The sequence below is a fragment of the Lemur catta genome, chromosome 15 (genome assembly GCF_020740605.2).
Source record: "Lemur catta isolate mLemCat1 chromosome 15, mLemCat1.pri, whole genome shotgun sequence".
Lineage (NCBI taxonomy): Eukaryota > Metazoa > Chordata > Mammalia > Primates > Lemuridae > Lemur > Lemur catta.
In genome coordinates, this window is record NC_059142.1 from 53,048,825 (window position 1) to 53,062,521 (window position 13,697).

The window sequence follows — 13,697 nt, forward strand, 5'->3', positions numbered from 1 at the left end:
GGTGGAATTACAGGTGACTTTTTTTTCCACTTTTGTATATTCTTGCATTTTTTTCTATTAAGTATATAAATAACTTAATAGAACTTAGCAATAAGAAAAAAAGCTATAAATCTAAGACAAATACGAGAATGATCCCAACAATTTTTCTTCAGTGTTGGATCCTCAGAGACTGAACAACAGACCATTAAACCTGAGACTTCCCCTCCTTGCCTGAGCCCAGCTCCCTAAGAGGTTAGTCGTCTCTCCCAGGCCCTGTCTTAAGCTACATTCTCTAGTCCACCCACTGTTGCTCTGGCTTCCAGCCGCCCCTTCTCTACTCAAAGTGCTGTCTGTGGTTACTCAGAACTCCCAAATTGCCTCTTCTTAGAAAGCATCTTACCTGACCCCTTCCTCTCTGGCATCGAAAGCTATTGGCCAGCACTCTCCTTCCTAAACAAAATTCTCCAAAAAAGGTAAGGGCAGAGTATGAAATGGGGATTAGACAAAGAGAAAGACAAAGATCAATTTAGAGGTTTTTTTCCTAATTCAAAAGGTAATTATGTTAAATGCAATGTAGTCTCCTGGAACAGAAAAATAGGACAACAGCAGAAAACTCATCCAAATACAAGTGTGTAGTTCAGATAATAGTATGGGGCCAATGTTAATTCTTACTTTTGACAAATATACCATGGTATGTAAGACGTTAACAGTAGGGGAGGCTGGGTGATGGGTATATGAGGACTTTCTGTATGATCTTTGCAATTTTTCTGTAAATTTAAAAAATGCAATTCTAAGGGCATGAAATAGAACAGCAATAAGAATTAAAGATGAAAGATGCAGGATGGACTGAATACACATTTCCAGGGTAGATACCTCTCTTCACATGCATGCCTCCAGGCATCTCACGCGCAAAAAAGGTCTAAAATGGCCTAAAATGGAATCTCCTCCCACCTCCCACCTCTCTATCCACAATGCTATTACCAGCAGGACCAGCCACCCGGCCACACACACGAGAAGCCGGATCTCTGCAATGTTTCCCCCTTCTCATTCCCTGTATGTAGGTGAACACGTGTCTACAGTGAACATCTATTACTTTTATAAAAGTTTTTCCTAAAAGCTATAGTGCCTATCCTAGCTATTCAGGAGGCTGAGGCAGGAGGATTGCTTGAGGCCAGGAGTCAGAGACCAGCCTGTGCAACATAGGGAGACCTTGTTTCAAAAATAAATAAATAAAAGCTATAAAATGGAATGGTTTGGGGAGTTATTGTTTAATGGGGATGGAGTTTTAGTGGTGGATGATGAAAACTTCTGGAGATGGATGGTAGTGATGGCTGCACAACAATGTGAATGTACTTAATGCCACTGAATTGTACACTTAAAAATGGTTACCATGAGCCGGGCATGGTGGTGCACGCCTGTGGTCCCAGCTACTCAGGAGGATCCTGAGGTGGGAGAATCGCTTGAGCCCAGGAGTTCCAGGCTACAGTGAGCTATAATGAAGCCACTGCACACCAGCCTGGGTGACAGAGGGAGGCCCGTCCCTTAAAAAATAAATAAATGGCTAAAATGACAAATTTTGTTATGTGTATTTTATCACAATTTTTTAAAAAAACTTACAGGCTCCTCATTGCTTTCCTGATCATCTGAAAGCCCCAGCACATGAAGGCTCCCGTCTCTGCCCTGCCTCCTGCTTCCCCCCATGCACCTGACTCAGCTACGTGCCAGGCAGTGGAACACATGCTCTAGCTGGTACTCCTCAAATGCCCTTCATACCTTTGCACCCCTCTGAGACGCCTTCCCCAACCACCCCATTGTCCTCTCTGTCCCACCACACTAATTCAAAGCTTTGTCACTGCTCTCTTAGATTCAATAGGGTCCTGATTTTACTGGGGGGTAAATTAAGCATTAGCAAAATTATCCTTGAAAAATTCCTTAACTCCATCAGTAAGTCCAACACAATCAGTCTGTTCTCTTGTGTTGGAACAGATCACTGTTTCTTCCACTGAATCATGGATGAAGTTGCTAGTCTACACTTACGGGCCACTTTGAAAAGTCAGTACTTTCAATATTCCCTGCCAAGAATGTACATGGGATGTCATGCAAATTAAGTACACAGAAGATATAACTCACGTACACTGTAAAAACCTCCTACCTAGACCCCAGGCTTCCCAGCTCCCCTAGTTAATCCACCTAACTGCGGCTGAGTCATCCATTGCAAACTCTGAAGTGGCTTCTCGATGTGTAAAGAAACAAACCCAAACTCCTGAGTCTGCCATCCACAGACCTGTGCCCTGCTCGGCAAGCACAGTGCCTCTCTGGCAGCTGGGGGAGCTGCTGGGTTTGACTTGAGCCCGTCCGCTCACTGCCCCAAGCTCTTATCTTTCAAGGGATAATCCAAAAGCTACCCCCAAGACAGCACTTCCTAATGCTCCCCACTACCCTTCCTCCAACTCCTAGCTGCACCCTTCACAAGGAACCTGGCTCTACCTTGTGTACATCAATTCATTCATCCATGGAACAAGTCTCACCGAGCAGGTACTCTGGGCCAGGCACTGAGGATACAGCAGTGAGCGAGACATTTCTGTGGTTCTCTTACCTTCCGGTTGGGGAGACGGTAAATGGGCCAGGTAGGGGTATAATCTCAATGCTAGGTGCTATGAGAAAAGATGGCTGAGTAAGGGATCCGAGGGAGGTTCTCTCCCCCACCAGACTGAGTTTCTGGAGCAGAGTTATCCAATACAATAGCCATGGTGGGTATTGTATCTCATTAATACTTTTCATATTGATTACATGTTGATAGAATATTTTAAATACACTGGGTTAAGTAAAACATATTAAACTTAACCTGTTTCTATTTGCTTTTTTCAGATGTAGCTCACATTATATTTCTCTTGATCAGGACTCTTTTAGAGCAGAGGTAGGCAAACTACACTGTGGGCCAGACATGGCCTATGCCAATTCTTTTAAATAAAATCTCACTGGAACACAGCCATGCCTGTTCATTTGCTTATTGTCTCTCTGACTGCTTTCACGCTACAATGGCAAAGATGAGTAGTTGTGAAAGAGACAGTGTCACCTGCAAAACCTAAAATATTTACCATCTGGCCCTTTCCAAAAAGTCTGCTGGTCCCCGATCTAGAAGATAGGGCCTGTGCTGGGGTATCTCCACTGGTGCAGGGGCAGCCATGTAGCCAGTGAAAAGAACCTGAGCTTTGGCAGCGCGAACAGGCCTAAGTTTGAATCTGGGGCTTGCCTGTCACTAGCTGTGTGGCGTTGGCAAGTTATAAGAACTCTCCGGGTTTCGGTCTCTCCCTGTCTACAATGGGGGGTGCTGGCCATGTTAGGGGGAGTGAAATGACACAGGTAAAGCATGGGTTAACAATGCCTGGCACACGACAGGAATCCCCTGACACTGGCTGGATAAAAGATAGCAGTTGCACTGAAATGCTGAATAATCATTTTCCTCTTGGACTGGTTGCATTGTACTCATAACAACTATCACAGTTTCATCCTAAAAAGAAATGAGATCCAATGAAACTTCTTAGCAAAGACTGTATATTAATAACTGTCAGCAAGCAATGGGGAGGGGAGAAAGAAGCAGGCCTTCCTACCCCCAACACTGGTGATACCAAAGCAGTCCCTGATTATTAAGTCACCTGATGAATTTCCTGCCCCTCCTGCAGCCCACCTTTTGGTAATTTCTGGTTCATTAACACTGGCAATGCAAGAACAAACAGAGGGGATACAAAAATCTCAAATCAATCACAGGCAAAAACCTGAGAGGTGGCTGTGGTGGCTCACATCTGTAACCTCAGCGACTCAGCCTCCTCAGTCGAGAGGATCACTTGAGCCTAGGAGTTCGAGATCAGCCTGGGCAACATAGCGGGACCCCACCTCTACAAAAAATTTTAAAAATTAGCTGGGTGTGGTGGCACATGCCTGCAGTCCCAGCTATTTGAGAAGCTGAGGCAGGAGGATCAGATCACTAGAGTCCAGGAGTTCGAGGCTGCAGTGAGCTATGACGGGGCCATTGTACTCCAGCCTGGGTGACAGAGGGAAACTCCGTGTCAAAACAAAACAAAACAAAACAATCTCAAGGCGGGGGTAAGAAACTGAAGCTACTGGTATCAACAGGGTCTTGAAGGACCTCTGTATCCGTGCGGCTCAGAGGACATTCCCAGCCAGCAGCATCAGCCACTCGAAGCTTATCAGACACGCAGATTCTCCAGTCCAAGGGAATCAGAATAACTGCATTACAAGAGTTGCCATACAACATTAGCCCTGGAGCAGTGCCAGTCTAGAATGCACTTATTCATGCACTCTTCACTCCCCCCCACCTCTGATAAACAGAGGTAGTTTTATTCATTTTTAATTGACGGTTCCTGATTCCTTCAAAGTAATAGGCCTGGCATAACCACTGCAACTCCAGGTCCCTCCCATCCCCTCGGGGTCTTGATGAAGGCAGTGCGCCTATATAGCCAACTTTGTTCCTGGTCCACATGCCGTTGGGTTGGCATTCTTTTCCAACAGAGGGGCCTCACAGCCATTCTAAGGTAAGGACTGGGTGCTGATCACCGCTGAGGAAACTCACACGTGTGTGAATCTGCCAAGTGCTTTCAGGGGGATTATCAAAGGGGAAATGCAGCCAGACACAGCTGCATTTCGACCACAGGCAAATGCTCTAGCTAGCTTTACCCTGGCCCACTGTGCAGGTACTCTGCCTGGAGAGTCTCACCACGGAAGTTGCTAAAATAGTAAACTACAATATGGTGTATCTGGAATAATCTGCTCTTCTAGTATTGGGACACCCCTATGTCCCAGTCCTGTAGTAATCATTCATTGTGCTCTCAAAAGAGCCCTGCTTGGGCAATAAATTACTGTACCGGGTCAATCTACACGGTACTGGGCAGGGTTGGGTGGAGTGTGCTCACAAGGGGCCCACATAGCTCCAGCACGGACCACGGGACATCTGGAAGAAGAATGAGAATACTCTTTGTAGGGAAGTGGGTGGGAGTAAACTCTGGTCATTCACTCAAATGTTTCCCAAGAATCTACATGTGAGCCGCAGGACAAAAGCTTTAGGATTTCCTGTCTTCATTTCTCAAGGAGCTTCCAAGCCAAGAGAGAGAACTCAGGTGTGCCATGGGGCATCAAAGGAAAGGAGTAGCACAGTGAATTGGGGAAATGCAGTCAGACTGGCTGGAGTCAACTGAAGAGGCAGGAGAGAAAGCAGGACCTGTGGGAGAAAGGCCTTGAAGGACAACCTAAAGCATGACAAGGGGCTGGGTCCTGACCCAGTCCAAGCAGTCACCTGGGAGGTCAGCCTGTGCGATGCTGCACGCTGTGCTGAAGGGACTAGAGACAGGGAGCGCAGGGAGAAGGCCATACCAGTCCAGGCACAAGGCACGCAGCAAGCAAACTGGTGTCGTAGAAAGGAAACGCAGGCACAAGATGCAAGAGGCATTTCAAACAAAGGTCTGATGACAAATGAGACTGGGAGCCAAAGAAGGTAAATTTAAAATCATCCCAAATGTTCTGATTTTTAGAAGATGCAAGCTAGTGTCAGGCGTAAAGTGGCATCATGTCTGCTCCTAACTTACAAATGGCTCAAGAGGAAATATATTTACACATACATACAGATAATACAAATATGGCAGAATGTTAACAACTGCTGACTCATGATGGTTGGTAATTAGTAATCACTGGTCTAGTCTTTCAACTTTTCCAAATGTTTAAAATTTTTTCATATTTAAAAGTTAGGTCCTGGGTTTTGGCACCAAAACAAAAAAAAAACAAAAAAAAAGTTGGGGAAAATTTTTTTTTAATTTCACAGACTTGGAGACAGAGAGGGTAGTCACAATCACAAGATTTTATACCCACAGTCTAGAAGGCATGATGGAGCTATCAAGTAGCAGCTGGGAATGTGATGTAAATGTGGAAGTCATCTAAATGCAGCTATAGGGATGGAGATCACTCCAAAAAAACACGGAGGGAAAGATGAGGCGAGGACAGATCTTTGGAAAAGTGTCACATCTAGGGGTAAGAGGAAGATGACAAAAGGCAAAAAAGAGAAAAATCCAGTACAGTCTGATATAATGGAACCCCAGGGAAGGAAGTTTCCATTAAGAGGGCATGAGCTAGGCTTGGTGGTGCCTGGAGGACAAGGCGGGAGAATGGCTTGAGCCCAGGAGTTGGAGGTCAGCCTGGGCAACACAGCGAGACACTGTTTCTGGAGGGGAAAAAAGAGGGCATAGTCGACCATATTATTAATAAATAAGGCTGACAGGTCAAAAGGAGGACAAGGACTGAGAAAATGTCAGCAAATGTAGTAACCACGAATTCACTGGTCAATTGTGACCTTCAGGGGAGCCACCACACCCAGCAGTGTGACAGGCCAGACAGAAAAGGCTTACAGGGTAAGCAGTCATGAGGAAATGGAGACAGGATCCATTCCACCAGCAGGGTGCTGGGTTGCCCAAAAAGCACGCCAGAGGTCGGGAGAGATGCTTTCTTCCCCGGCTTGAAGATGATGTCATCAACCTTCAGGGCCCTCAAAATCCCTTAAGTAATTAAACAGAGCAGACAAACATCAGGATGCTTTCAGCACTGCATGTGTCAAGTCCTGATGCTCCTGAAGCCACCAAGAGACACGTATTTGTGTCGATGCACTTTCGACCTGCACTTAAGGGGTTAGCAAATATAGTCCAGTGGCTGAGCCTGTCAAGGTAGCTTCGCCAGCCCTCATCCCAGCAGCAGCTCCCACAACAAGGATCAGAACTAAAACCAGGAAGAAGAACCCTCAGAACTGCTGAGTGTGGAGAGACCAGCTCTCTCTTGCAGGATGCAAATGAAGGACACTCTTTTTAAGGGTTCCTGCAGGAAATCTCTCTGTCAGTGCTAGCTGGGAGTTTTCATCTTACGGTTGGGTAGGATTGTCTTTTTTTTTTTTTGTCCCCAAGCATGACTCAGTATCTTAATTTTTTTAAACTTCAAGTTGTCATAGTCAGACTGTTTCCCATATAGAGCTATGCTATCAATTTAAAGCAAAAGTGACCTGCCAAATGTTTTACTCCTCTGACCTAGCTGCAGAATAGTAAATGCTGCTGCAGTCTCTCAAAATATGCAAACAAACTGAAAATCCCCCAACCAAGTATCAACCAGATTTAACCTCAAAAGGACATTCACTCCAATACTTACTGTCAGCTGAATACTGCTGAGTGGTTTGCCTGCAATGTTTAAATCATAAAAATTTGCTTTTCACCACCCTGCTTCAGAAGAATACAGTATACCTGTGGCGGGGGGGTAGGGGGGGGACCTCTGAGTGAGGTGGACAAAGCTGACCCAAGGATCCATTCAACACAGTCAGCTGGGTAGAAGGACATTAATTCTCAACCGCAGAGTGTAGCCAATGAACAAAACAAGGGCAAATAACCTTCGAGTACATAAGTTCAGAGGTTATCCATTAACACAATTCAATTTTACTCCGAACTACAAAAAATTCCAGTAAGCATTTTGCTCTTCCCTGTCTGTAACCATGCATATATAAGGTGGTTCCTAACAGAGACCCCCGAGGCTTGCTGAAATGTCAGAAACAGAAGCAGCTCTGAATGGGCACTACTGCTCAGTAAGAGCTGCAAATGCGGATGCAACAGCACTAAAACTACGGCCTTCTCTGGGCCTGGCATCCATGCACTGGGCAAGTGGAGCCTCAGGAAGGAGCCTCAGTTAAAAATATCAAAATCCTATTAAGATAAGTGATAGCATCTTGTAAGCTGGAAAGCACTCTATAAATGTTCCTGGTTATTACTTTTCCCCTTTTGATTATCACTTTAAGTTAGCAACTCCCACCCCCACCCAGAAGCAGGCTAAGCACTGGGCATTGAGGAAACTCCGAAAACTTCCATGAGAATAGGAGCTCGGATCACGCCCCCCAAACCCTCCCGTCACAGAAAAAGTCCCTGACTCCAACTGAGGGACCACCAGGGGCAGCTGACAGTGGTCATGTGCCAGCACTGTTGTGATGACAATTCATGTCACACACAATAACTGCATCCCTTTTTAAGTACCGGCCCTGAGCAGGTTCCATTGGATTCCATGAGGTCCAATAGTGGGTAAAAGAGAAAAAAAGTTCCTTTTCATAGACCAGGAAAATGAAAAAGAGAGAAGGGAGAACAGTGAAGTAGGATTGGGGAAGGTACAAAAAGACCTTTAATGTTCCAAAGCAAAAATACACGGAGAACTCAGTACAGGGAAACTGGAGGGAGAGGAAACCAGCCTCTCTCCAAGGAATCCTTCCTGAACCTGTCTCATGACTCAGCATTCCCAGCCAGAGGATGACAACAGCAGAAGAGGGGACAGGAGGTCAAGCTGGAGTTCCTAACACTGACCATTTCTAAGACAACACAGAAACGCCAGTGGAGTGTTTGCACACTTGTTTTGCTCCAGGACGTGGAGGTGGGGAACAAAGCCAGTGTCAGAATGAATCAGACTACAGAGGTTGCTTTCATTCAACATTGAGGGGCATTCAAAGGTTCTCTAGAAATGTGTTTTTGACAGTTATTTTGAGAATGACTGAGGGGTCAGGGAATGAAAAGTGTGCAAAAGCAGCGGCACACCACCAGTGCAGCACACCACCAGCACCGTAGTATTCCTCCCATCCTGCTCCCTCCCTCCTGCCCACAGGTACAACTTCCCCCCATGCCAACATCCTGCGCCTTCCTCCTCCTTGCTACCTCCTGTTACACTAAGACTTTCAACTGTTTAAAGACAAGATGATTAATGCCAACCACAGGGTTTGTGATTCATGTTTGATTACAGTACTCAGAGTAATAATCTATGAATTCTGAACTTAAATATTCTCAGGTAAGAACAAAGTACATTTACTTCAATTTGTATTCAGGTTCATCCACCTTAGCAGTGTCAGATTCGGCAATTCACTTAACCTCTCTCTTCCTCAGTTTCCTCCTCTGGAATATGGGGCTAATAATAGTACTTAATTCACAGGGTTGTTGTGAGCATTAAGTAAATTATATAAAGCACTGAGAGTACCTGGCTCTTAGTAAACAGTGTACTGTCTTATTATTTTAAAATACAAAAGCAATACTCCACCATCCTTGTAATTTATAATCTCATTATGTGTCTCTTGGGAATTTCAAAACATGTCTTCCAGACTCTGGAAAGCACAGATACATACATACATATATATATTAATGCCACACCTCCCCAGGTTGGTAGGTGTTACTTTAAATGTGCATTACTGAATTTCTTACAAATCAGTAATAGAGGTGAAGTTCATGAGTATTTCTATAAGAGGCTTAATAAACTCAAATCTATAATCCATCTGGTCACTAGCAACAACACGATCAATCAGGAATCCCTACACCACTGAAACAAACCCCCCTGGTGCACCTTTTGCTTCCCAAGGTGCCCCTTTGGTGCAGCACCACCCTGTGACGCACGGAAGTGATCTCCTGAAGGGACAGGGCTGGTTCTGTCTGGCAAACATCAGAATGGTGTCTGCTAATAACCAAGTGGCTGTCCCAGGCATGACCCCGCTATACTTTTGGTTATTCCATCTGTGCAGGCTCATTGCAGGGGTTACAAAGACAGACCTTGTATTTCATTGCAGAGAGAGAAAATGAGGCAATGACTTAACCAAGGTCATTCAGAGTAGGTGCCAGCTAGGAAGAGTACCCAAGGGTTTCGGCTTCCAATCACAGTAGAAAACACCCACCCCTCATCTGGGGAAAGTGCCCTTGAGTCAGGCAGCAACTAGAGGCACCATCAAGGTGTTGAGGCCCAAGAGTTAGAAGGGACAGAGAATAAAATCACAGAACAGCTGTTAGAGTCTATACGTGCTGAGATCCTATCTGAATAAAATGTAATTTAGATGGACTTAGTCCTTCATCTTGATTAACCTTATATGACTTCTTCCTATTACACCACAAAGAACAATTGCTCTTAATGGGCCCGGCACCTGGACAAGACAAACTGCATGTGCTGTGAAGCTACACCTAAATAGCTTTCCCCACAGAAATGCTGGCCTGAGTAGGAGCCAAAAATAAAGTGAAAAGCCAGTTCCTGAGGGACCTGTCATCAGGATGCTTCTCTCACTCATGCTCACTCTCTCTCTCACACACACCCCTCAAAGCAGTGTGATCACAGGCAGCTCTAATTTAGAGGTATTATATCTCAAACCTGGTGAGGCCCGGAATGTTGTGGCAACCTTAAAGACAGTGCACAAGAGATGGGAAAACAGAAGAAAGCTAAAGCATAAACAGGTCGCCTCCAAAAGGGAAGGTGAACTTGAAGTGACAGACGACAGTCCGGCTCTCTTCCTTGCAGGGGCCATTCTGTCCAACCATGACAGGTGGAGACCAGAAGGACCCACCGTGTCTAGTGCTCAAGAAGTGGCATTTGGCTTTATTCCAAAATTCTCTCAAAGGATGACCAGTGGTGGGAAGTGGCCCCTCCGAGGAGATCCGTGGTCCAGGAGGAAGAGTTCAAGTGGATAACCCAGCTACCATGCTGAAGGGGTCAGGGACTGGGAAAGGAAGGAACATATAAGAGGCACTGGCCGCTGGCTTCGTTTAAGTCCTTAAGAAGCTTATTTTTGGCTGCTGGAAGCCTCAGAACATGAACATAAATTCATGGAGGTGGCAGAGAAAGGGTAGGACTTGCTGCTCAGTCTCTTCATCTCTCTTTGTAAATTTGTTTGCTAAAAACTTATATTAAAAGACTCTTCAGACTTTACTCAGTGCCTTCCAACTTAGCATAAAAACTACAAAAATATTCCATAGCCTTAGAAACACTCCACCTTAAATGGAACTATTTAAAAAGTTCCAATAGGTAGCAGATTTAAAATATAAGTTTCTCAAAACCATCAATCACTACATTATAAAATCAATAACTAGGTTCTCAAATCTCATAACTAGATTAGTGATGGAGGAGAAGACAATCTAAATGCTCAGTTTTGGTCTAATGGTCTTTCCTTTACATCACACTGTCACTTCAATGGACTCTGACAGGAGAAAGGGGTGAAAAAGAAAATCTTCCTAAATCACAGTGCTGCATGGTCCCAGGACCACCCTGCTACCCTGGTCAGTGGCCAGGAGCAAAGCAGGAGACCAGGGTCATCTGTGCCTATAGCTCATGGCAACAGAGAGCTACCTATCAGGTATAACACCTCCACCCTGCTCAAAACAAATCTATCCTCAATTCTAAAAGAACTGGATCTTGCCACCCATAAAGGGGCACTACTTTCCACCACTTCCTTGGAATTTCTATGCTGCTTGGCTTTTGCTAAGCCTAGTAGCTACAGCAATTACAATGACAAAGAAAACACCACTACCAGAGCCACAAAACAGATTTGAAGCAAGTCATAAGAGGCCGGCGTCAAAAATCTATCCAAGTTGGTGCCTTAAAGTTGTTTTTTATTTAACTCTGAAATATGTATTTTAAGTCCAAATTTGTATAATTACACTTGGTGGGAGAGGCAGACAGAACGTAACTGTAAACAAAGTTAACCACCAAAGTCAAGATGGACAGGAACAACAACTGATAAACATGGCAGCTCCCAGTCGTGAGCTGCGTCTGCCTCCCTGAGTCCCAGGGCAGGAGGCCATGACACACAGGATGCTGGAGTCGAATGAGCAGCATTCCAAAAGTCACAAACCTCTAGAAAAGACGGGAGGTGAAAACATTTTGGAAAACTCACAGAAAGACACCAGCAACCATCTGATGTCACACAGTATACAGAGCAATACCCTTTTTTCCTGACACAACAATACTGGTGGTAATTTTAAACAAGCATTTTGCTGTAAAAAGTAGTATTTTCCAAATATTTTTGCAAACGAACTTACAATTTTCTTTTCAGTCAGAAAGCAGTTGCCTGATCTACATCTCTCTGAGGGGAAGGTGGGTCCCGTGTGAGGATCTGTGTCTGTGGATGTGTGTGCATTAGCAAGAAAAAGACCCTGCTGCTACCAGCAGTCACTTCTGCCACTAGGAAATGGATCACACAGGAGTGGGGCCTTTTTCCTGCCCAAGCTGTCATCACAGACCCCTTTTGTAGTATGGCATGAAGCCCTATTCCTCCGTTGCCTTTGTCTCCCACTGTGTGAGAAACCCAGATTAACTTCTAACCTGCCCTCCCCAGAAATCAGACCTCAACCTCCCAGGGACTAAAACAGCGCAGGCCTGATTCCTGCTTAGAAATGTTTTCTTGAAGGGGAGGGGAAGGAGGAGAAGAAGAAGGGTGTGAGACACAGGGATGTGTGTGTGTGTGAATCACTGATAGGAACTCATACTCAGGAAAACAAGCCACCAAACCAACCCTGGTTCAAGGTTTCAGGTTTATGGTAATAAACCTCTTTGTTTTGTAAAATTGCTATATTCACCAGCATCATCCCAATACAGGTCAAGAAAAACCCTTTAGGTTTCCAAATTGGTGACTCTCCTCTATCCATAGTTCTATAACATTTTTTTTTCCCCAAGAAGTCCAAATGCACTTAGGAGTCATCAATCCCAGTCGCAGCTGTCAGAATCTACCCCAGTACTATTAATATCATGGCTCTGATTGTTAATGATTCTACTCACAAAGTTCCCCGCAGCAATTAAAATGAGGCAGCAAGGTATAACAAAAAGAGGTTGGGTTGCTTCACCACATGCATTCTGTAATCTAGTTAACTTCTCGGGTTTTTACATCGGCTAGGATCTTCACCTCTACCTTTGTTTTGGAATGCCCACAACCCTTCCCTGCACGGACCGGCCACGGCCTTCCTTTCTGGATGCACAATGCAGCACGGAGCTCCTAGGGGGTCAGCAAAACGCCGCACTGGTGTAATGCCGAACGCGCCTCAGAGCCTGAGGAGGTCCCTACGGGAGGGAGTCGGTCCACATCTTTAATCTTGAGGCTGACACCACAGCATAACATGGCGTGGAAGTCCCCTCAAGTCAGGAAGCCCAGGGCCAGGTCCCGAGCCAGCAGTGCCCAGCTCGTGTGTGCGTCCAGCGCTGGTGCAATGACTTTGCACGGAGCGTACGCTCTGCTGAGGCTGTCCTCCCAGCTCGGCCACTGCAGTGGCTCGGCTCTGGCAGTGCCCTGCACGCCGCCCCTCCCCGGCCCAGGGCTCCGGCCGCCGACCCCCTCCTCCCCAACAGGCAGCCGGGGTCCCCGGGCCCGCCCGGCCCCCAGCCCGCCGCACCTTGGTCTCCTTCACATGCTGCTTGACGCCCTCCGGGTACCACTGGACGCGCACGTAGCCGCGGCGCAGAGGGCTGGCCCGGCCCTCCTCGTGGCCCGCACCCCCGGCCTCGGAGCAGCCCGAGCTGCCGCGGCCCTCCTCCTCGCCCTCCGAGTCCGAGTCCTCGCCGTGGATGAGGCGCACCAGCCCGAAGTGCACCGAGCCGCGGTAACGGCCCGACACCAGGTCGTGAGAGAACAGCAGGCGCTGCGAGCCGGCTTCGGGGCCGGAGTCCGAGGACGGCCCGGAGGCCGAGTCTGGGGCGGGCGCCGGCGCCGGGGCGGTGGATGCGGCCGGGGCTGGGGCCGCCTCCCGGGCTGGGGCCGGGGCCTGGGCGGGAGTGGGAGCTGCGGGCGTGGGGGCTGCGGGATCCGCCATAACTGCTCTGCGCGAGTCTCGGGCGGCGGCGGCGGCGGCAGCGGCGGCGGCCGAGGCACGGGGAGGCGGGGCCAGCGGGCGCTGGGGGCGGGGCCA

The 13,697-nt window shown here is 46.9% G+C and overlaps 1 protein-coding gene across 2 annotated transcripts in view; it reads right to left on the reverse strand.

Moving 5' to 3' along the window:
• UBE2O (ubiquitin conjugating enzyme E2 O) overlaps positions 1-13,697 on the reverse strand; it is a 53,446-nt gene extending 39,749 nt beyond the window's left edge. For both annotated transcript variants that reach the window (XM_045525749.1, XM_045525748.1), the window contains exon 1: positions 13,185-13,697. In XM_045525749.1, coding sequence (XP_045381705.1) covers positions 13,185-13,601 — 417 coding nt within the window. In that variant the 5' untranslated portion in view covers positions 13,602-13,697. The remainder of the gene's footprint in view (positions 1-13,184) is intronic.